General features: G+C 41.6%; 2 protein-coding genes across 2 annotated transcripts; both read right to left on the reverse strand.

The window, feature by feature from the left end:
• Positions 1-719: 719 nt before the first annotated feature.
• On the reverse strand, positions 720-14517 carry LOC307039280 (uncharacterized protein). The gene is made up of 9 exons (XM_079681167.1): positions 14415-14517; positions 13958-14104; positions 5646-5833; positions 5414-5553; positions 5215-5308; positions 4648-4980; positions 4296-4464; positions 3720-3844; positions 720-3570 (listed from the first exon to the last, which is right to left on the reverse strand). The coding sequence occupies exons 1-9, from the start codon at positions 14497-14499 to the stop codon at positions 3247-3249; spliced, it is 1605 nt and encodes a 534-aa protein (XP_079537293.1). The 5' UTR covers positions 14500-14517; the 3' UTR covers positions 720-3246.
• Positions 14518-17055: 2538 nt separating this feature from the next.
• LOC307039279 (uncharacterized protein) lies at positions 17056-21370 on the reverse strand. Its single transcript, XM_079681166.1, has 3 exons — positions 20656-21370; positions 18437-19689; positions 17056-18167 (listed from the first exon to the last, which is right to left on the reverse strand). The coding sequence occupies exons 1-3, from the start codon at positions 20998-21000 to the stop codon at positions 17765-17767; spliced, it is 2001 nt and encodes a 666-aa protein (XP_079537292.1). The 5' UTR covers positions 21001-21370; the 3' UTR covers positions 17056-17764.
• Positions 21371-22961: the final 1591 nt, after the last annotated feature.

Genomic DNA, 22961 nt, shown 5'->3' on the forward strand with positions numbered 1-22961 from the left:
CAGTTTAATGGTGGAGGTACATACATATCGATAGATGTCTTGTAATGCACTGTTGAGGAACCTGCACAGCAAATCGGCCAGTGTTAAATCAACTCCCATAGAGTTCAATTTAACACTTTCCCAGAGTTTATATAATCCTCACTGGTTCAGAGTTAAGTTAACACTTTGGATAGTGTTAATAGTTTAACTCTATTTCAGTGTTAATTCTTTAACACTTACAGTGTTACATTTGACTCTATTCTAGTGTATTTTCCACACTGATTAGTGTTAAAACTTTTCACTGGAAGTGTAACATCTTAACACCTATAGTGTTATATTTTAACACATTTGAGTGTTGAATTGGGTTAGTTTAACTATATCAGTGTTAATTCTTAACACTCACAGTGTTACATTTGACTCTATCCTAGTGTATTTTCCACACCGATTAGTGTTACAACTTTTCACTGAAAGTGTAAAATCTAAACACCTATAGTGTTATGTTTTAACACATTTGAGAGTTGAATTGGGTTAGTTTTACTCATTGTAGGGGTTAGTATGTAACACTAATTAGTGTTATTTTGTAATAAAGAAATGCTGCTTTTTCTAAAACTTAATGTTTATCTGGACTGTGTGCAACCTTACATTTAAATACATTGAATATACTCAACTACATGAATTGTTCTAGAAGTGCTAATAGGGTCATCTTACACACAACAGGGGGAAGAAAGACAAGCAAATAATGCATTTATCATTTTTATTACACCAAGCACCAAACACAGCTACAAACATATGACAATTACAAATGACACCACAAAAAGTGGTTACAAAAACAATGGTACAATGTAAAGACGATCATCGTCAGTACCATTACTACTCTGCAGGTCAAATGGCCTATACTTTTCCAGAAAGTTTGCATTGATTACAATTTTTTCCTCTGATTCACACACACTGTATGCATAAAAATGTTCACTGAAGAATTCAACGTCAAGCTTATTGGCAATGAAATGGACACAATTATTAACCTTAAGTATAATTTTTATCCTGTAAGACAAAGGAATCTCGTGGTCAGTGCCCATAGATACAACCAATCCAACTCTATACTCCGTCCCACTGATCTTTACCCAGTTAGTTGAAAAGGCATCTCCATCTTGCACTAATGGCACAACTTGGGGTAAATGTTCATGATCATTATCTGGATCAAATGCTTTCAGGGGACCATACTCTATGTGGTTTAAAGGGGACGTCTCCCAATTGTAAGCTATCAACATTTGGTGTTTTTTGGCAAGTGAGACTGTGATGTTCTTAAAAATTTTCAGGGTGTTTTTGAACACCCGGTGCTTTGCTTCGAACCTCATACTCCACATATGAATTAAGGGTCCAATTTTTCTGATACAACTCGGATAATGTAACATATAATGGTGTTTAGGGATTATATTTCTATTTGGATAAAGCTGTCTAAACAAGACATGGTGCTCCATTATTAAATGTTTTAAATACACCGTCATGCCCATTGTTACAGATGGAGAGAAAATTATGTTAATGATTTGTAGTAGAAGCAACAGCAAAGACCAATTCTGATCACCTTCCGGCACAATGTCACCAAAAATCAAGGGAATATTTCTGATCAGACAGAGAGTCTGAATTGAGTTCAATCCTATAGTATTGTTAGCACTATCCAAGTTGACCCTTGTTGGACGATTTTTCCGCTCCAAGTACCCGTAGTCAAAAGCATAGATTCGAGACAGAAGATCAGCTTTTGACAAAAAGTTCTCAGACAGGTACCCCAACAGCAGCTTCATCTCAAACTGACCTACCCCTTCCAGAATGTCATGCATTATATCCAGAGAAAAATTCTGGCAAACGTGAAGAAACTGTAAGCTGTTTAGAGTTGAATTCCTCTTTAAACCACACACATGCAACTTTTGTGGATCTGACTGTAACTCGTTGCAATGAGTTTCAAAGATTTCTTTACCTCGTAAGATTATCTTTGGGTCATCCTCACTGAACACATTCTGGGCATCACTTTTTTCAATCAAACATAAACGACAAAAATAACGGCCACTGAAACACTCAATAAAACCCAGAATCCCATGCATTCCTAAATTGTCCCCTGTGATTTGACAAATTGTGCCGTGGACATTCACAGATGAATATGGCAAACTAATTCCACGACTCTCCAACACTTTTATGTCATCAATCAGAGGCTGTAAAATGGGATCAAAGCCGTATTTTTTAACATTTTCTGCATGAAACAATGCAACTAAATGGATATTCATTAGTGCAGAATTTAACTTTGGGGGCAGATTTCTCAGAACGAAGTACAGTGCTCCAACTTTATGAAGTCCATGTTTTGATCCAAGCGCGTTCGCTGTCTCAAAATCATCGTAATATAACTGAATTTGCAAGGATGTCTTGTGTTCTGAAAACAATGGATGTGATCTAAAGTAACTGCCATCGCAAAAGTCTTCATACCGGTTTTCGGTTGATACAGAAGGTGTGCTAAGCAGTCCACAAATATGAGTATTGCGACACATAAATTTGATGTTTTCCAAAATTGGAACATAAACAAAAGTGTCTTTTACTGGTACTTGATCAAAAGTACCCGTACCTTTATTGAGTCTTGAATCATAGCGGAATCCCAACAGTTTTTTCACAGGGTCCACAATTCCCCATTTTTCACTTAAATACTTCTTTCTTTTAGTTTCAGTATTAAAGTTCTCAACAGGGTTTTCAAAGGTTTCAAGACATTTTTCCAACGTATTTCTTTCAGGATTATCAACCGATATAGCAGACAATACTTTATGCTTAAACTCAGAATGAAGTCCTTCTGCAAAATCTTCTAAATGACTAACAACTGATGATACTACACTATTTGCCACACCACTACCAGTTAGTCTAGAAATAATTGCAGCACAAATGTGTTTCGTATTGTCACTGCTACCCTGACCAGACCCATTGCTTTCAGAACACCCGGCACCTTGCAAGACATCATTTCCTTCAATAGGATTTTGAGAGGCAACACAATCAGGTTCACGCTGATCATCATCAAAGAGGCCACCCTCTTCTGCATCATCACTGTGACATAAATCATTACCATGAATAGTATTTAAATGCTTTTTCAAACCTGCATATGTACTGAACTGACGCCGACAGGCGTCCTGAGAACAAGACAATTTGAACTTGGTGCTTGGGTAAAAACTGTGTCCTATCCGCAAGTGGCTTATTAAGGCCTTACTGGTGGTATGCAAGGCTTGACAGATAAAACATTTAAACATTGTCATTCAAGATCTTGGCACGCAACTCACGGACACGTGGTGACTCCTCCGTGGAGGTAACATCGATGTTGAATACAGTGGTCTGTACAAACGTGTACAGATGGACCAGGGACTCATCATACGAGAGGTTGAAGACGTAGTGACATTTAAAAAGTTCGTCAAACGCACTCAGTGAGCTGGTAGCATGGCATGGAATGAGCCGTTTGTCAACGGCGACGTAGTAGGTGTCGATCTTGTTACGGGTACGGCCAACCGCAAGGATGAATGGCTGTTTTCCTTCTCTTTCTTTTAGATGTTCATCTATGCTGCTGCATGACTGCAAAACAGATGATAAAAAAAAGACCATCGCTAGTGACTTACTTGGTTCAGACATGACAGTTGGTGTTAGATCATGTTCCATACTAGGTCATCTCTCACAAACCAAGCAAACACTAGTACGTTGTGTACATTTTACGAGGAATTTACCTTGTGGAAGAGCACCATTCTCTCAGCTGCATCAGTTGGGCTGATCTTGGTCCTCTTCTTCCGTCCAGCCGTGGGAGGCAAAAGATGAAGAAGCAACAGCAGAGTGGCCATGTCACTGTCCCAGTCTGAGAAAGAGAGAGAGAGAGAGAGAGAGACAGACCGACAGAGACAGAAAGAGAGAGAGAGACAGACAGACAGAGAGAGAGACAGACAGACAGAGACAGAGAACACAGTGATTAACATATGAACAGAAAACATTAACCCATTTATGCCTAAAGCACCTGCAAAAATCCTGCTACATAACCCTTTTTGGGAAAAGGTGCCCTCAGCCTCAGCTTCCGAAGACATGAAATAAACATGAAATGATAAGCATTTAAAAGCTAAGACCCTCATCTTGCATCAGAATGTGTTCATTCAGCTCTAACATACCAAACTTAAAAAAAACAACCTCAAATCTCATGAGCCCGAATGCTGCGTCCATGCAGCTTCAGGCACCTGGGTCAATGTTGCTCTACGCAGCATCAATGGGTTAAACAGGTATTATTTATACTGTAAAAACACTGCATGCCAGCATACCATTACTCTCTGGTTGCCTCTCAGCCGCTTTTAACAGACGACACAGATCAGTTGATTGAGTCAGCTGGGTGGCCTCTTTGATGATCTTCAGCTTGAATGTTGTGTCCCACTTGTTCAGCAACTTGGAACTTGTTTCAGCACCAAACAGCAGGTTGAAGTCTTGATTCACCTGTTAACCACATAAAGAATAACAATATTGAATCAGGGTTTGGAACCACTTATGCTGCATTAAAACTGATTTAACCATCGCTAGAACAAAGATTTCAAAACTACACACAAAGGACACAATCAATGACACTAAGGCTGAAGTATGAAATATTGCATATTATAAAGAAAGATATGTTCTACTCACCAGTCCTTTGACATCCAGAAAACATGGGAATGTTTTGAAGACATCCGCGCTACTTTCTGGGTCATGCACCAAGTCCTGCCGATATTGAAACGTCATCTTCATTTTCTCCAGCACACTTGCTTCTTCAGGGGTGTGACTAAGGAACGAAATGGCTTCCCTGCAGTCGTCACCATCAAGCTGCTCAGGCAGTGTTGTCACTTCTCTTCTCCGTTTTGGCCCTTGGTCTTTAGGCACTGATGGCTCCTTAGCTGGCCTCTTCGCTGTAGTCCTGCTCATTGTCTTCAGGCGCCACGCCAAATATCCAGTGCCTTTCTCTGCATCAAAAAAATGCTCCTGCAAAAAATGAAAGAACATCAAAATAGTCTTACATCGGGCACAGCAAAAGGAAACATAAGTAAAATCACCTAAATAAAGTCAGGTTCATAGCATACTCCAGTTTCAATAAAGTGGCTTTCTTCAGTTGCTATGAATAAAATATAATGCAATAATAACCATCTTATCATTTGGATTAGCCATCTTCCAATGAAAACTTTCCTACTGACTCCTCACAATCAATGCAAAACTTACATATCCTTTTGGTGAGAAAGGATCCTTAAGTGCAGGAAAAAGTGTAATGATTCCCAGCGCATAATTCTCCCTCTGTTTACGGGTGGGAATCCGGCTACAGTGACAAGACAAGAAATGTACTTAGTACTGACAGGCAGGACAACATCGTTGCACAAATCTAAACCCAATCTAATCTCAAAGTTCAATTGCTAGGTCTTACCCATGTCTCTCAGTCATGTCACTTGCCAGTATGTTGACAAGCTGCCTCCTGGTGCGGTGCTTCAGTGAGTTTTCTGATTTGTACTCTTCAAGAATGTCCTCTCCTCCAGATTTCCGAAGCAAGGCATTTTTGACCATCTGCTTACACAAAATACACAAAAGTAATTATCATCATTAAACATCAGAGCATGTAAATTGTCAAGCACCACATGACAGTTCTCTTAAAATGTTACCTCTTTTGCGGTGTCTGACAGGGGAGCCTTCACCGCAGATGGGCTACCTTCCATGTTCAATCTACTACGGCCTGTAGAAATGCCCTTTTCTCTTAGGTCGCTGTCACTCGACGAAAGGGACAAGGTGTCCGTGAGTGAACATGCAGTATCTGAAGTAGAAGGTGTTGAGTGGTCTAAAGGAAAGAAAACTGTACAACACACCCTTTGATTAATGATTGTCATAGTATCCATTTTGACATGGGCTGTTGTGGTAACATTCCAATTTCTTAAAGGCAGAGTATGCAATTTTGTACAAGACAAGTAATTATTAGTGTTTTTAATGTTCCTGAAAAGTTCTAATTTGGGAATGGGCAGCATAGATGCAATGCTGACTCGGGCCACAATCCTACATACCATATCTATAACAATTCTCAATAGTTCGATTACCATGCAACGAAGTACTGTATACAGTGCACAGCAAAAATGAGTACACCCCTGTTGAAAAGTAACATTTTGAACAATATTTTAATAAACACACAAGTTATTCCCAAAACGTGCATAGAGTAAGTTTAATACAACATCTGTTAAGCTTACAACAGAATAGTAAGGTCAATAATATAACTTAAATGACATATTTGTCCATTTTTGTGAAATTATGCTGGTGCAAAAGTGACTACACCCCTATGTTAAACTCCCATAGAGTGTCTGAGAACGGGCTGTGTTGGCCCGAAACATTATGAAATGAAAAGGCATTAAAAGGGAGCTCATCGTTGTGCGTTTCATCCTTGCCTTACATTGAACTTTTACATTTTGGTCTGCACCAGGCTAAAAGAGATGCGTGTGAGATTTGACTGAAATCCTATGGAGTGTATCAAGATCTGCTTCAGTAGTAACAGTACATGTTGACAAGCATGTTTCTTTTGGTGAAATTCAGCCTCCCTACTGTTGATGGCATCCATACAGCCCCAAACCATGTCACTCCTACTATAATGCTTGACTTCAAGCATGGGGCACTTTTTTGTACAAATCACTTTTTACCACCACACATGCTTGACACCACCTAAAGCAAATTTGTTTATCATCGTCTCATCAGAGATAAACAAAATAAGGATATGGATTGCTGGAACCATGTCCTGTGATCTGATGACACCAAGATAAACACATTTGCTTTAGATTAGTTGGGTCTAGAACCTCAATTCCGTGACCATTCTTCTGCTAAGATGTTTTGACACTTGATTTGACATCATTGGACCTTTTATAAAAAATATAGACCCAAGGTCCCTCCCAAAAATCCCGGCAATTTTTGCTAGAGGGCCAAATCCAAGATGGCTGCTCGCGCCATCTTAAAAAATTAACTTTTGAACCAGAGCGCCTAGAGTCATGTGTAAATGCACTTTTTGGGGTAAGTCGACCACAAGGATTCCATTTCTGACATCAGTTTGGCGCTATGACATCGTTCGGACCCACAAATCCAAGATGGCCGCCACCCGGTCGAGAAATTACACACGTTTTGAGTACTGATCGACTTATAAGCAAATAATCTGCATATTAATATTTTACCATGAAATAAGAATGTATGACAAGATATACAACTACTTAACCTTCAAATAAAATACTTTTATTAGCTGTAACTTGACTAGTTAGCAAATGAGAACACTTCAAACAACATGTAATAACGCAAAAATGCTGCCTCGAGAAATGGCAAGTTTTGAACAATAACACAAATGAAACACAATTCTGCTTTTTTTTTTATTTATCAATATGACACTGAGAGTCCGTATCAGTCTGAATCAGAGCACCCTGCCTCGCTACATTCTGAATCCTCCGATTCCGATGAATCGCCTCTCTGGACAGCAGCAACTCGATTTTCGTCATCATCATCGCTCTCATCTTCCTCATCTTCCTGTCCCTCTTCAGTTGGCCTTGGTGCAGGTAGATGCATCGGGAGTGCGGGTCGCGTGTGACGTACAGGGTGACAGCAACCACCAACCAGCTCCCAACCATGTCCGATTGGTGAGGGATGATGCTTTAGCGATGGATGGCGCACCAGATACGCCAGGTAGTTGGCACGGAGGCAATGTTGACGCAAGCTGTCGGCATCCGGAGGGAGACGGATGAAGGATTTCTTTTTGATGGTCCTCCATTTAGCAGCACGGGCCTCAGCCATGGTTTTGCTCTTGTTGTCACCGTAGATGATGCTACGTGTGAAGGCAAAGAGCTGCTCCAGCACCTCCTCTGTCAGGGCAAGGTTATCTCCACATCGCGAGAGCTGTTGTCGGGCAACAGGGCTCTTCGCCACCTGGTCATACACAGACTTCTTACCTTTGCCGTAAAAGCCTGAGTTTGCATCACAGCCTGTCATACAATGCAGCTGCACAATACAGTCGGCCATCATGTCAGTTGTCATGTCACAGCAGCGTACCGTTTCCTGCTTCCTCTTGATACAGAGCATACCTGGCAGCTGCTGTGAGATAAGTGCTGCCGCAACATATACATCAGTATCAGTGGCATCGATGACAACTGGACCACTGTAGCCTGACTCGCGCAAAACTACATAGGTGGAGAACAGGACAGTGTCAGCCTCAGACTGGTCAAAGCTGTAGTTCTGCATCGGTTGTTGGGTTGATAAGTTGGTACAGTGGGAGCCGACAGAGTAGACAATCTCCACATCAACACTCTGTGCAAGATCGGTCTGGTAGCTGCATATCATTTTCTGCAGCCGCCCCTTGTTGCTGGAGCTACACAGCAGCGTCTTGAACATTCTGGCAGTGGGGAATGCGTCACCCAATTTCATGTAGGTGTTGGGCACATGTGTGTTTCCCTGTACCCTCAGGTCTCGCTCGTCATCCTTCGTCGAGTATGCTGTGTCGTACGGGTCGTTCACACATATGATACGGTGAGCATTATGATGGCGTGCAAGGATAATAGATGATAGCTTGTGGACATAGTCCGACCACTTGTATGGGTTGCCATCTTGCGTCCGCCGATCCTCTGCTGATGGAGTTGCCATCCTCCAGATCATGCCCATGTCCACAAGAGCGATGTATGATTCCTGCAGATCTACAGATTCCAGAGAGAGCTTCTGCACGAGCATGCTCTTCTGTGTCTTTCTGAAGGTGCCGTTGGAGTTAAATAATGGCACACACTCCTCGACAATACGATGTTCGAGCAACTCGGGGAGGTTCACAAGTTGACTGCCCTCAACCAGGTTTATCATTGCCTTGAGGGCGCTTCGCTCCATTTCTGCAGCTTTCGCCTTGAGTTCATCTGATGGCTTCTCCTTGCTTAACGCCTTCGCAAACGTGAATCGTTTGCACAGAGGGACGGGTGCATGAAGAGAGGTATTCTTATTGAATACCCGTTCTTCCAAAAAGTGGGTCAATTTCTTCTCCCCTGCGGCATGGGCTGAGTTGAAGTCTGCAACGAGCTCATCAGAGGCGGGCATGGCCGACTGCAAGGTACGGAGGGTGGTTGAGGCCGTATCGAACAGGAAGGTGTCAAACTCTTGTATGCATTCAACCAGGTCTTGCACACACTGCTCATCTTCTCGCATCCGTTTGGGGCCGCATTCCGTGTGCTTCCTCTTTGTCTTTTTTCGGTTTGCAAGGGCATTGTGAGCTGCCCGGATCTGGGCCACATTGTTCACATTTCTGGAGTGCACCAGCAGCTGCTTCTCATTCTGTAGGATAGAGAGCCAACCAGACTTCATTTTGCTACCCTTGTTCATGGTGCATTCGATCCACATGTCCCAGGCCATGTTGGAATAGGGGTTGCCTGTGATGGACTGGGTGAAGTCAGTACGAAGGAACGCAACCTGATCTGCAGGGAAAGCTGTCAACATCGCCCAAAAGTCTGGCAGCCACTTCCCATATCTATTGTTGTCGTAAGCTACCATCCATGGCAGCATCGCACGCAGAGAGCTCACATACTCATCCCAGTTGCATATATGGACCGCATGTACATTCTGCATGAGCGCGTCTGTCATGGACAGGAAATCCCTCCAGTAGTTTGCCATGTCACTGGCCTCAATGTGGGTGAACATGTTGGTGACAAGGCTCTTGAGGTCAGCATCATTCTCTAGTGCCACATGAGCATCAGCGCGGGATTCCTCGGATTGACTCGTATCTCTCAGAATGTCAAGGTTCTCCCTCGTCTCATCAGCCAGGTCGGGCCCGAGGTTCTCCTTCATCAGCTGACACATAAGGGCCTCATACATGAGTCGCAAGCAGCGTAGCCCCCTCTTATAATGTTTGCCTTTCAGTGCACGATCGACGGAGCCATCGGCAATAACTCCAGCCGCGAAAAGTACTTCACCTAGTTCACTACCTTTGTACCGCTTGTAGATGGCACTCATCATCACACACTGTGTATGGAAGGGACCAAGAAAAGGTACAATGGCACTGAATTTGCTTGGGTTTTCGGCCTTGAGCAGGGTGATGAGGACATACACGGGATGATCTCCAACTAAGAAGGCAAAGGGCATGTGCTTAGTTGCGATGATGGTAACCAGCTTGTCCATGACGTCCTTCACAACTGACTTGTCGGGCGGTTGATTGTAAGATGTATGAAAATAAGCCTTGCTTTTGTCCTGCCACATATTCAATCCAGCGTGAAACCCGTTGTACGAAGGGATATTCTGTTCGGCTGCAACAGGGCGGTCACCATTCACATCAGCACGTGCAAGGGCATGAATAATGCTTCGCTGGCGCTGAGGCTCAGTACTCGATGAGACAGTAGTAGGCTTAGGACGGATCGGAGGCTCGCCACGCTTGACGGTCCTATATGGCATAACCGTTTGCATCTCAGAGGCCTTCTCAGTCAGCACGTCCGAGACAGTCTTGGCATGTTTGATCCGCGGTTGCTCATCCTGGGTGTTTGCCTCATGCTTATGTACAAGACGTTCTTCGCGTTGCAGAAACATCCAATTACAGCGGTGTGAAGTACCTCCTCCTGTCAATGTATCGTTCCGAAAATCGTCATTGTCGATGATACTGATGCTTGGTTCCCCTTCAGCGATCTCTGCCGGACAGACCGAGCACCGCTCAAGGTCATGCATTGTCCAAACATCACGTAGCAGAAGCACGTTCGGGTAACTGATCCCCATGCCCAGCTTGTAGTACGAATCAACAAGCTCCTTGCTACGAGTCAATCCGTGAAGGGTGACGGTGGCATTGATGGCGGTAGTGGTGGGTCGCTTTATAATGTACTGTGTGATGAGAGAGGTGAGAGAAAGTGTGCTTGGAGACAGATCTACCCCATGCTTCCCCTGCAAAGCCGATAGCAACTGCAAAACGAGAGGAGGGAGTTCCTCCTCCTCCTCTAGCTCCTCGACTCGTGGAGGCCATGGGACGAGTTTGATGGACTTGACATCATCTCTGAGCCGCGCAGCCACATTTTGCACCAGTTGCTCACTGCTGACACCAATAGAGGAGATCGCTGCTTCGACATATGAACCGCTCCCAGACGTGTCATAGACTAGGTCGCTCTGGTTTCTCTGAGGGCGAGAGTGGAAGCCGATCTTGTCCTTAAACTCCCGGGTCAGGATATCTTTGATGTAGGATGACTTGACTCCAGATGTTGGGAATCCATACCGAGAAACGATAGAGCTGTAATCTCTGAGGAGGCTCTGCAGTGACCTTAGTTCATGTTCATCAAAGATAACTGTTCTGATGTTATCAAAGAAAATTGTCTGAGCTTCACGGAGAGTGACATTGTGCATGTGGGGAAGTTTGTCATCTTCACTCATTCTCTGGTAGTTACGAACATATTTAAACCAGCATTTGTGATGATATCTGATCTCAAGTGCATACGGCTGATCAGCTGCATAATTGATCAGACAGTTGATTCTGTCGCGCATTAGTTCATCTTCCAGAGCCACCGTATGGCTCTTGAACGCTGCCCATGCATGATCGTACGAAATCAGGACCAACTTTGATTCTGGATGTTTTGCCGACTCCGTCTTACAACACCACACACATTTATTTTTATCGTGTATCAGCCCTAGACTAGATCGCAGCCGCTTGAAAGATGGAGTTGCAGCTGTGGAACTAATGTCAGACGTAGACGAAGACTGAGCTTGGCATTCATCGACAACTCGTTTTTTCTGTCTGTTGTTGGCCTGTTCCAGTTTTGTGGCATTGCATAAGGTCAACCTACATGTATCATGGACACAGTGTCCGACGGGACCTGTATCCCAGTCGATGGATGTATGGACGTCTCCGAACTTGTCAAGACCGCTCCATAACTCTGTATTGTTCTTTAGAGTGTACCATTTTTCAATTGAGGTAATGGCATCGGTGGCTTTGCTGCAAACCCTTCCACACTGCAGGATACACGGAATGTTGGACATTGTCACAAGCTATGATCCATATCGTGCGGCATACTCATGAATCCCTATAAGAAACACAAGTAGGCCTACGTATTAGATATTGATATGGGGGCAGATAAGAAATTAAGAATAATTTCCATTTGTTAAATGTAGCTATTATTTAGTTAGTAAGCATTTGGACAGCCTGACAGGTCTGATTCAACTAATCAAGAGCTATGACTATCTTATTAGAACAGTTGAATCAGGTGTGTTAGTTCTGGGTTGGAACGAAAACATTCAACAGGACTGGAGTTGAGAACCACTGAGCTAGTTAGCTAACGTTAGCGCACATTATGACAGGGTTGAATTTGGCAAATTTTTGACTCGGATAGTCAATCTGCTTTCTGAGGTAAACTTAACGTGTAGCTCGCTACACCAAAACTAACATTGTTATTATTACTAATATTTCTATTTCATGACACAACAAAAATAGCCTTATGACAGTTTCTACTGAATGGTAATAACAAACGCTGGCTAGCTAACGTTGGCTTGGCTAACTAGCAAGATTACATGATCCATTCGCTAATGTTGACAATACAATCAAAATTGCATAGCCTACCTTTCAACTTGGCACGTTTCTCTTCTTCTTCTTTTCTTCTGTTTTTATACTGCGCCCCGATGGCTTTTGCCTCTTCACAGTTCTCTAACGTTAGTCTTTCTTTCCTCAACGCTCAATTTTAAAAACACTTGACAGATACCCATCAATGCACAGCGCTCTAGCATGTTCTGACTGTGAACACTTAAAGCTGAGGCTCTTAGACCGACCGACCATTTTAGATTTTTGGCTCATTTTCCCTTATGTTAGATTATTATTATTTTTTTTTAAATAATGGTTGCAGATATAGAGCCAAAACTGCGCCAAGCAAACTTTTTTTTATTTATTTTTTTAATTTGTGGCGCCCCCCTCTGGGTGGCGCTCTAGGCAAACGCCTATATCGCCTGTAGGAAGCTCCGCCCCCATATATAGTACATATATATACTTCAGTTTATAACAGTGAGTGCTTGTTCTACTGCCGTGACCGGTACCTCGTGATCCTGCATGTTCCCGTTCAAAACGTGTATATTTTCTCGACCGGATGGTGGCCATCTTGGATTTGTGGGTCCGAACGATGTCATCGCACCAAACTGATGTCAGAAATTGAATCCTTGTGGCCGACTTAACCCAAAAAGTGCATTTACACATGACTCTAGGCGCTCTGGTTCAAAAGTTAATTTTTTAAGATGGCGCGAGCAGCCATCTTGGATTTGGCCCTCTAGCAAAAATTGCCGGGATTTTTGGGAGGGACCTTGGGTCTATATTTTTTATAAAAGGTCCAATGATGTCAAATCAAGTGTCAAAACATCTTAGCAGAAGAATGGTCACGGAATTGAGGTTCTAGACCCAACTAATGGTGTCAAGCATGTGTGGTGGTAAAAAGTGATTTGCACAAAAAAAGAGAGTGACATGGTTTGGGGCTGTATGGATGCCATCAACAGTAGGAAGCTGAATTTCACCAAAAGAAACATGCTTGTCAACATGTACTGTGACTACTGAAGCAGATCATGATACACTCCATAGGATTTCAGTCAAATCTCACACACGCATCTCTTTTAGCCTGGTGCAGACTCAAAATGTAAAAGGTCAATGGGAGTGGGAGTTTAACATAGGGGTGTGCTCACTTTTGCACCAGCATAATTTCACAAAAATGGACAAATGTCATTTAAGTTATATTATTGACCTTACTTTTCTGTTGTAAGCTTAATAGATGTTGTATTAAACGTAGTCTATGCATGTTTCGGGAATAACGTGTGTTTATTAAAATATTTTTCAAAACGTTACTTTTCAACAGGGGTGTACTCATTTTTGCTGTGCACTGTATTTAGCTTAATTTCACACTGTCAGTCCATTGCCAGCTGTACCGAAGAGCAAAAGCATGATGTACATACGTATGTTAAGTACTCTTCATTGACAGCACAAGACTCATACCTTCATCTGAAGTTTTTTCACGAACTGTCAAGCAAAGACCCGGATTGGACTCCAATAATTCTGCAATAATGTCTTCGTCAACTGCTGTGTCCGTATCATCGAACACCTCAAGCTCAGAGGCATCAGGAAGCCCAAACTTTTCTTTGACTGTAAAAAAAGAGAAGCAATGACTAACTGAAATCTGACCCAATATAGTGTATTGCCATCCTTGTATACAATATTACTGTTATACTTTGCAGTCAATGGCAAAGGTGTCTCATTAAGGTACCAGTACCATTGCATACAAGGATGGCAATGTAGGATCATTTTTAAGTTCAGTTACTTTCTTTCATAAAACCATACAGATATGCAACAATGTCTTTGGAATGACATGCAAGGGGGATACACAGAGAAAATGCCTACTGACAGCAATAGAATCATGGCCCATGTCTTTTGGCATCAATCATAAAGTTCTTGCCTTTACTGATGAAGTCCACATAGGTCACGGCTGAGTGCCAACTGATGTACTTCTTCACATTCCGGTATTTCACTTTCAGCAACATGTTGTCCTAAAATTGCACCTGGAATACATTTAGAAATGCAATGTCAATATACAACAATTTTGAAGCTACAAATGGGACTCAAGGTGTTAAATAGTGGAAATATCCTTTAACACAGTGGTCCTTGAAATAAAATGATGTTTTGGCAACCACATTGAACAATCCCCCCCCCCCCCCCCAAAAGAAAGAATCCACAAAAGTCTGTGACAAACATTAATCTCACTATCTGAGTGAGTGAGTGAGTGAGTGAGTGAGTGAGTGAGTGAGTGAGTGAGTGAGTGAGTGAGTGAGTGAGTGAGTGAGTGAGTGAGTGAGTGAGTGAGTGGCACGTCACACAAGACTTACTGAGGCCCTAGAAAGAGAACCAACACATTAGACCCGACATTTGGAGTGCCTGCAACAAAGGGGTGGGGGTGCAAGAACAAAAATGAGTTAAAGGATAATTCCACTATTTACCACCTTGAGTCCCATTTGTAGCTTGTTTATCAAGAATAAGAGTGGTGGACACCATATTCTGAACAATTGCTCCTTTCTTTTCTTTTTGACTGTTTTTGCTGGACCACCTGACAACTTTATATCTTGATTTATTTGGCATTTTGTAAATAAAGTAAATGATTGTGAAAGTGAAAGTGATTAGTCTTCTAACAGAAAGCAATGGGCACTATTTACTTTACAAAATGCCAAATAAATCACAACGCAACACAACTTGTTTTCGGAACACCCACGAACACCACTAACCACTCGGCGAGTTGCAATTTTTTTTTAATGAACGTTTAGTGTTGTTTTAAGGATCCACTGGAGAGTGCCCAATGGAACCCTGTCTGTAGCAGCCAGGTGGTCATGCAAAAACAGTCAAAAAGAAAAGAAAGGAGCAATTGTTCAGAATATGGTGTCCACCACTCTTATTCTTGATAAACAAGCTACAAATGGGACTCAAGGTGTTAAATAGTGGAATTATCCTTTAATGTTATTTATGCTCTCATCTTTACATGTATACTTTTATAAATATAGTTATTGATACTCTCATCTTTATACCTTTAGAACCAAATCTTCATGACTGAGCCACTGTGTTAATGAATTAGCTTAGCATGTTAGCATCGAACTGGCGGGAGATTATAAACGTTCATAATTAGTTTATTATAACATTGTGATTGATTATTAATTAACAACATCATGTATTATAATAATTTCATGCATTATAATAATCGAACTTACTTCTATAATGAGTGAGTATTACTATAACTAGCTAATCCGTTAGCTTAGCATGTTAGCATCGAACTGGCGGGAGATTATAAACGTTCATAATTAGTTTATTATAACATTGTGATTGATTATTAATTAACAACATCATGTATTATAATAATTTCATGCATTATAATAATTGAACTTACTACTATAATGAGTGAGTATTACTATAACTAGCTAATCCGTTAGCTTAGCATGTTAGCATCGAACTGGCGGGAGATTATAAACGTTCATAATTAGTTTATTATAACATTGTGATTGATTATTAATTAACAACATCATGTATTATAATAATTTCATGCATTATAATAATTGAACTTACTTCTATAATGAGTGAGTATTACTATAACTAGCTAATCCGTTAGCTTAGCATGTTAGCATCGAACTGGCGGGAGATTATAAACGTTCATAATTAGTTTATTATAACATTGTAATTGATTATTAATTAACAACATCATGTATTATAATAATGTCAAATGTTAAATGCCTTACTTACCTCTAAGAATGCCCTGTAGGAAGGATGAACGAAGATGCTGCTGTAGGTCTGGTCAGTGTCTGCTGCTACTTGTAACGTAAAGAGAAATAACGTAAATGTAAAGAGACACCCCCTCCCCTTTTCATTCGATGGGCATAAAACACTGGCTAGCATTTCTTTTAAAACATTAAATGCAGTGTTAAGCACTTATATAATACACATTTATTTTCACTGTAGTACAATATTACCTTGTGGAAGATGGTGAGCTTTATTAAGGCTAATGAATCACCGCCTTCAACACAGTTTGGTATGCAATCCTGCATTGGCCACATTTAGTATTCTTTAGATTAATAACGTACCCCACTTATTAAAAAATAGTTTAGGCTAAACTATTGAATAAGGATATAAATAATAGAAGCCTTAAACTGATATGTATGGTGGTTCTCTTACCTTGTCAACCGTCCTCATCGATCTGGAGTCCACACGATCTGACTTCTTCATGCCCAAGAGCGCGCAAAAACCGGATGTAGAATTTAACTCCAAATGAGTGTTGGGTATTGACACCTTGAAATAACACCACCTACAGAGCCTTTTCAGCACTTTGAGTGTTAAAATAACTCTCAAATCAACACTTGTTAACTCTGAATAGTTAACACCAGATATTTTAACTCAAATTAACACTACCGATTTTGCTGTGTGCGACCCAAGTTTTTAATCTCTGACCTTTTTTATCTCTGACCTTGTTTATATAAAACATAGAATTTGTGTGATTATACTTAATGATTTCCAAATAAATACCACTGCATATTTCCAACTGTTACACATGCTGCTGTAGGGTTGCCAACTCCCAGAGTTTCAAATAAGGGACACATCTTGGCAGCGCGGCAAAACCCCCCATTTTTGGGTTAAACCCCTCAATTCCAGTCTAAATTTTGTGTCAAACACCCAAAGTGTGAGGTTATAGTTAGGTTATAGACATGAGACATGAGAAACAGATTATCGTTCAATCATTTATTTTTTCAAATGTGCAAAACAGTTGTCTTTAAATAACTAAATAAATCAGTGCAAAACACACCTTCTGAACAAAAACATAAATATACACCTTCTGAACAAAACACATAAATATAAACCTTCTGAACAAAAAACTGTGTGTTTGAGATGTAGTGCAAACATATTTGGCCTCTTTGAAAGAAAAAATAGATTAGTGCAAAACACACCTTCTGAATAAAAAACATAAATATACACCTTCTGAACAAAAAACAGTGTGTTTGAGATGTAGTGCAAACATATTTGGCCTCTTTGAAAGAAAAAAGTAGATTAGTGCAAAATCGTAAACTAAAGAAAAACACACCACCTGTGTGTGTGTGTGTGTGTGTGTGTGTGTGTGTGTGTGTGTGTGTGTGTGTGTGTGTGTGTGTGTGTGTGTGTGTGTGTGTGTGTGTGTGTGTGTGTGTGTGTGTGTGCACGTGCACATTAAAGCAGAAAAAAAATACTATTGGCAAACCCCAAAACTGCCTATGGAACAACCAGAGACGATGTCACACAACCCTATTTCTTCCACTTGTATTTTTGTTGGCCTTTTGCAGCAGCAAGGAGTTGTCTATCCACCAGAGATGCAGTGTAAAACTCTGAGCAAGACTCTTCATAATTGAGAGTGACAATCAGCTCACTCTTAATTAGTTCAACAGAGCATCTGTTCCGCACATCTGACCATTTATTTTTCATCAAAGAAAAGACCCTCTCCACGTACCCAGTAGAGGAAGGGATGCTGAGGACAAAGGACACCACAGCCAGAATGTTTGGAAGGTCAGCTGCCCGGCCCCTGAGAACTGCTACCCACCTCTCAGCTGTTCCCTTCAGCTCCCAATCATCCTTTGACTTTGTGAGGTGATCGAGGAGGCTGTTTGCCGTAACACACTCATCAAAGAGCTCATCCATGGAGAGGTTGAGCCTGCGAATAGAGATGAAACTGGAATTCAGTTCAGTAGCATTATTAAAAACTACTGAGACACTTGTTGAATTCATTTGATAAAATGTTATATTAAAAACAACACATAAAAGCCCCGTGCATTTGTTTGCATTTAAATAAGACATGATTTGTATGATGAGAAGTATTTATGTATAATTTTGTTTTTTATTAATACAAGACAAAAGTGGTGTGCATAATATGCCAGTATAAAGGGAATAAGTACAAAGTGGTACAGTGTGTGAGTTACATACCTGGCAACTAGGTGTAGCTTCTCAATGATCTTTTCCATGTCTTCATATGAGATGTTCCCAGATGTCAGACAGAGTGGCTGCAGGTAAAAGAGCCAGTTTTCCTGAGAGAATGTGAACCACTTCTGCAGATAAGTGATGGCAGTGTTTAAGAAGGCTGTAAACTCTTCCCTGGCAAGGTTAGCTTCAGATGGAATGAGACGCCGAAGCTTTTGTTTGGTGAGGTAGCCATAGAACTGATCATCTCTTCTCTTGATTAGTTTTCTCAGAAAAGAGTCCATGATGGCATATAGGTCAGCAGATGTGGTGGCATCCCTCTCCAGTTTTTTGACCGACTCTTCAAAAAGCATCAGGACATTGTTGCAGAAGAGGAGATACACCTCTGCAAGATCAGCCTCCTCTTCAACCCCAGCTGCATCTTCAGGCAACCTCAGCAACTCTCGCAGCCGCCTTGGACATTCATCACCGAGGCTGATGAAATATGACTTCAGCGCAGTCCAGTTCTCCAACAAGCGGCTGATTGCAGGGTTGAGTGACAGCCATCTGGTCACCACATGGCGCAGAATGTCATGGAACTCTACATCCAGAAACTCACAGAACTCCTTCAGGGTCTCTCTCCTTTTGGCAGAGATGGAAAAGTGACCGTACACCTTCAGGACAATATTTTCCACATCAATTGACAGCTTATCCAAGGCATGTTTCACGGTGTTATGGACCACATGTGCATGGCAGTTGCCACGGAGGATCTCGCTGTTGGACTCCTTCAATTTTGTGAAGACAGAGTTATGGATGCCATAATTGACATTTGCATTGTCTGCACTGAATGCAGACACATGATCCAAAGTTAGACCCATTTTGTCCAGAGAACTTTGGATTGAACTGGCTATCCCTGCAGCAGACTCATCTGCATTTTCAACAAAGTCGATCAGCCTTTTAACAATGCCCTTCTCTGGAGTGAAAAACTGCACAGCCAAGGGAAACATCTTACGATTGCCTCTATTTGAGGCATCAGTTTGTAGAGAAAACTGGAGCGGCTTCACTTCACTCTTCAAATGGCTGAGTACCTCTTCAACTGCCTTTGGTGCCAGGACATCAGTGACCACTGCCTCAGCTTTTGTCTTCCCACACGACATCTTTTTTGCGATTGAGGAGTCACTTAGTGTTTGCAGGGTCAATTTGAATGCACAATCAGATGAGTTATAGCTCAAATTATGTTTGACCGTGTGATAAACATGGGCTACCTCAGCAGCAGTTACCTGTAAAAGAAAAAGAAAATATCACTATACATATAATCATTGTAATATAATATTATATATAATATCAAATACTACCTGATATGTATTACACATGTATATACTAGCTGTTTGAGTGTGTATAGGTTGTATATAGTATGCATTATTTTTTATTATGAACAGAGGTGGGTAGTAATGAGTTACATTTACTTGAGTAGCTTTTTGGATAAATTGTACTTTGAAGAGTAGTTTTAATGAAAAATACTTTTTACTTTTACTTAAGTAATATTGTTCTAAAATAAGAATACGGTTGGCTGCTCTACCCACCTCTTGAATACAATATATATATATATATATATATATATATATATATATATATATATATTCCTTCCCTCCCTCCTTGCTTCTTTCCTTTCTTAAATCTGTACTTCATTCATTCCTTCTTTACTTCCATCCTTCCCCCTCTTTCCTTCTTTCCCTCCTTACTTCTTTCCATCTTCCACTCCTTCCTTCCTACCTTACTTGCTTATTTCCTTCCTTCAATCTTTCCTCCTTCCTTCCTTCTTTCCCTAGCTCCTTCTGACCTCCCTTCACTCCTCCCTCCATCCTTCAGTCCTTCCTTTCCCTTGGTGTCCTCTATAGTGGACACAATTAATTTCTGGGTCTCCGGAGGTGAATAGTAGTTTTAATGAAAAATACTTCTTACTTTTACTTGAGTAATATTGTTTTAAAACAACAATACTCTTACTTGAGTACACTTTTGGCTACTCTACCACCTCTGATTATGAATAAATATTAGTCATTACATCTACTTGCATCATTATATGATTAAGTTGATCATATATTGTTTAAAAAATATCACAGTGTATCAGTGTTGGGGTACTTAATTACATTGAACATTTAGCAGTATGAAATTGACCACACAAAATGTTTGTAAATGTAGGTTTAATTTAAATTCATATACAAAATTAACATCCTTATTTGACATACCAAGTTAGCCTCTGGAGTTGCTGGACGAACGAGGAACTGTGTCAAGGCTCCCTGGCTTCTCCTTTGCTTCTCTGTTTTCATGTGGTTTTCACCTGCAGCATGTTGTTTAACGTCAGTTAGTCCTCCGTGACTAACTGAAAATTGTCGGCGGCAGACAGTACAATTTGCCTTGTGCACATCGTCCCTTACGCTTTCTAGCCACACGTATTCTTTTTCCCACTCAGTTCTGTAGTAACTCTTTCTTTTCGTCTTTTTCTTCGGCGGAGGAGGAGGAGAAAAGTTGTTTTTTGCATCACTTTCGGACTCTGAGGAGGTAGTTTTGTTTGTGCTTGTCGTCGGCAGCATCTTCCATGTTGGGCAGGACGAGCAGCATGGAGGTGAAACGGTTGCTAAGATACGATACGTTATAGTGATTGGCTCCTCTGCTGCATGACTATGAGTATTGACCAATGAGCTGAGCGTGCATGCTGCTGCTCCCACAGCTCAAGATAGCCCCCCCTGCTTGTGTGTGTGTGGCTCTGAGAGGTGCGCACGCAGTCCTCAAGAGAGCGAATGACTGAGAATCACCATAACGAGCGGTCATTCTTCCACCACCCCAAAATACGGGACAAGGTGCGTCCCGTATCAGTTCATTACGGGACAGGTACTTACGTTTCCAAAAACGGGACAATCCCGTATTTTACGGGACAGTTGGCAACCCTATGCTGCTGTAATGAAAAAATGGCCCCGCTTGGGATCAATAAAGTATACAGTGGCGGCCGGCCCATAGGGGCGCTAGGGGCGCCGCTCCCCCTCTTCCCACATGTTTGATTGTCATTAAAAATTTAAAATAAATAAAAATATATATTTCCCAAAAATATATATTTTTTATTTGTATTTTTAAAGAACAAGGTAAATATTATATAGTTGGTATCAGTAAAATGTATAATCTACAATAAAATCTTGTTTAAAATTGTTTTACGATGTCTAAAGTTACTGATAAGTCACATGTTTCCTGGCTGGCCGCAGCGTGTATCATTACCCTCTCTCGTCCGGGCGGTAGAATGGAGCCCTCAGCCAGAGCAGCAGCAGCCAACAAGCTGACTGTTGCTATCTGTAAACTATGCCGCCGAAACATAATTTCAGCCAATCAGCATCGTCAGATCTGATGCTCAAAGGGCGCCCTTTCAGCGCCCTGGCCTGTGTGTCTGTGAGTTGTTTGGACTCGTATCCAAGGTGACGCTACAGTAGTTGTGTGCAGGTGTAGACTCCGGTGCTAGTGGATCGCCGGAGCTGTAGATTAACATTTACATGCTTATTGTAGTTGTAAGGGCAATGCCTGTGGCACCATGGAGCATATGTATGGGCTGGACCTGTATTTTACAGGAAAGGAGTGATCAGAGGGTCGAGTTGTCGATTCTTGTTCAGTTTTCATCTTCCTCACCCTCTCAGACTTTGAGTTGCGCGCGTGCTGCTAAAGAGACGCGCTACCATGGAAACCAAACAATGGTGTAGCTGTAATAAAGTCCGAGTGGAAACAGTCGTGAGTAAATCTGATTTTGTCAGAAATCGGGAGAAATGCGGGAGTCTCCCGCGAAAATTGGGAGGGTTGGCAAGCATGACACACTCACACACACACACACACACACACACACACACACACACACACACACACACACACACACACACACACACACACACACACAATGTTCGTATTTAGTCTCCTGATTTTAAATGCCCTAGTATGGTTTTGTCACCATGTCCATAGCCCCACCAAAAATATTTTCCACCAGCCACCACTGAAAGTATATCTTATTTTAAGATGATCGACGGCTACTGCCATATTTGCAAAATGTGCCTCTGAACCTTGACAAATGCATGTTTCAGGCTTATCAATGAACAACAGGAGGGGTCACAGACATAAGACCAGCTGTTAAATAAAGCTCTTCTGACCTTAGCTGGCATGTGGATATACTAATGCTGCCCATTATGGGCACAAGCAATTTTCACCCATTTATGGCTACTGCCATATTTGCAAAATTTGCCTCTGAACCTTGACAAGTGCATGTTTCAAGGCTTATTCTATAACACATAGGTTTGAGCAAGCTCTCTGATTGGTCAATAGGCGTGTTTGATTCCACGATCAAACAACGATCAAATAGAACGTGCCTAATCATAAAGTATCCAGTGGCCTACACACGCCACTAGCCTACCGAAACTACTTCCATGAGCCTACATCGTGTGGTTTCCATAGCGACGTTTAGCGACACATTGCCGTTACACTGTTATACGTCCGGGACACGCCATGAAACGGTCACTGGAGGAAA

Source organism: Notothenia rossii (assembly GCF_949606895.1).
Source record: "Notothenia rossii genome assembly, chromosome: 5".
NCBI lineage: Eukaryota > Metazoa > Chordata > Actinopteri > Perciformes > Nototheniidae > Notothenia > Notothenia rossii.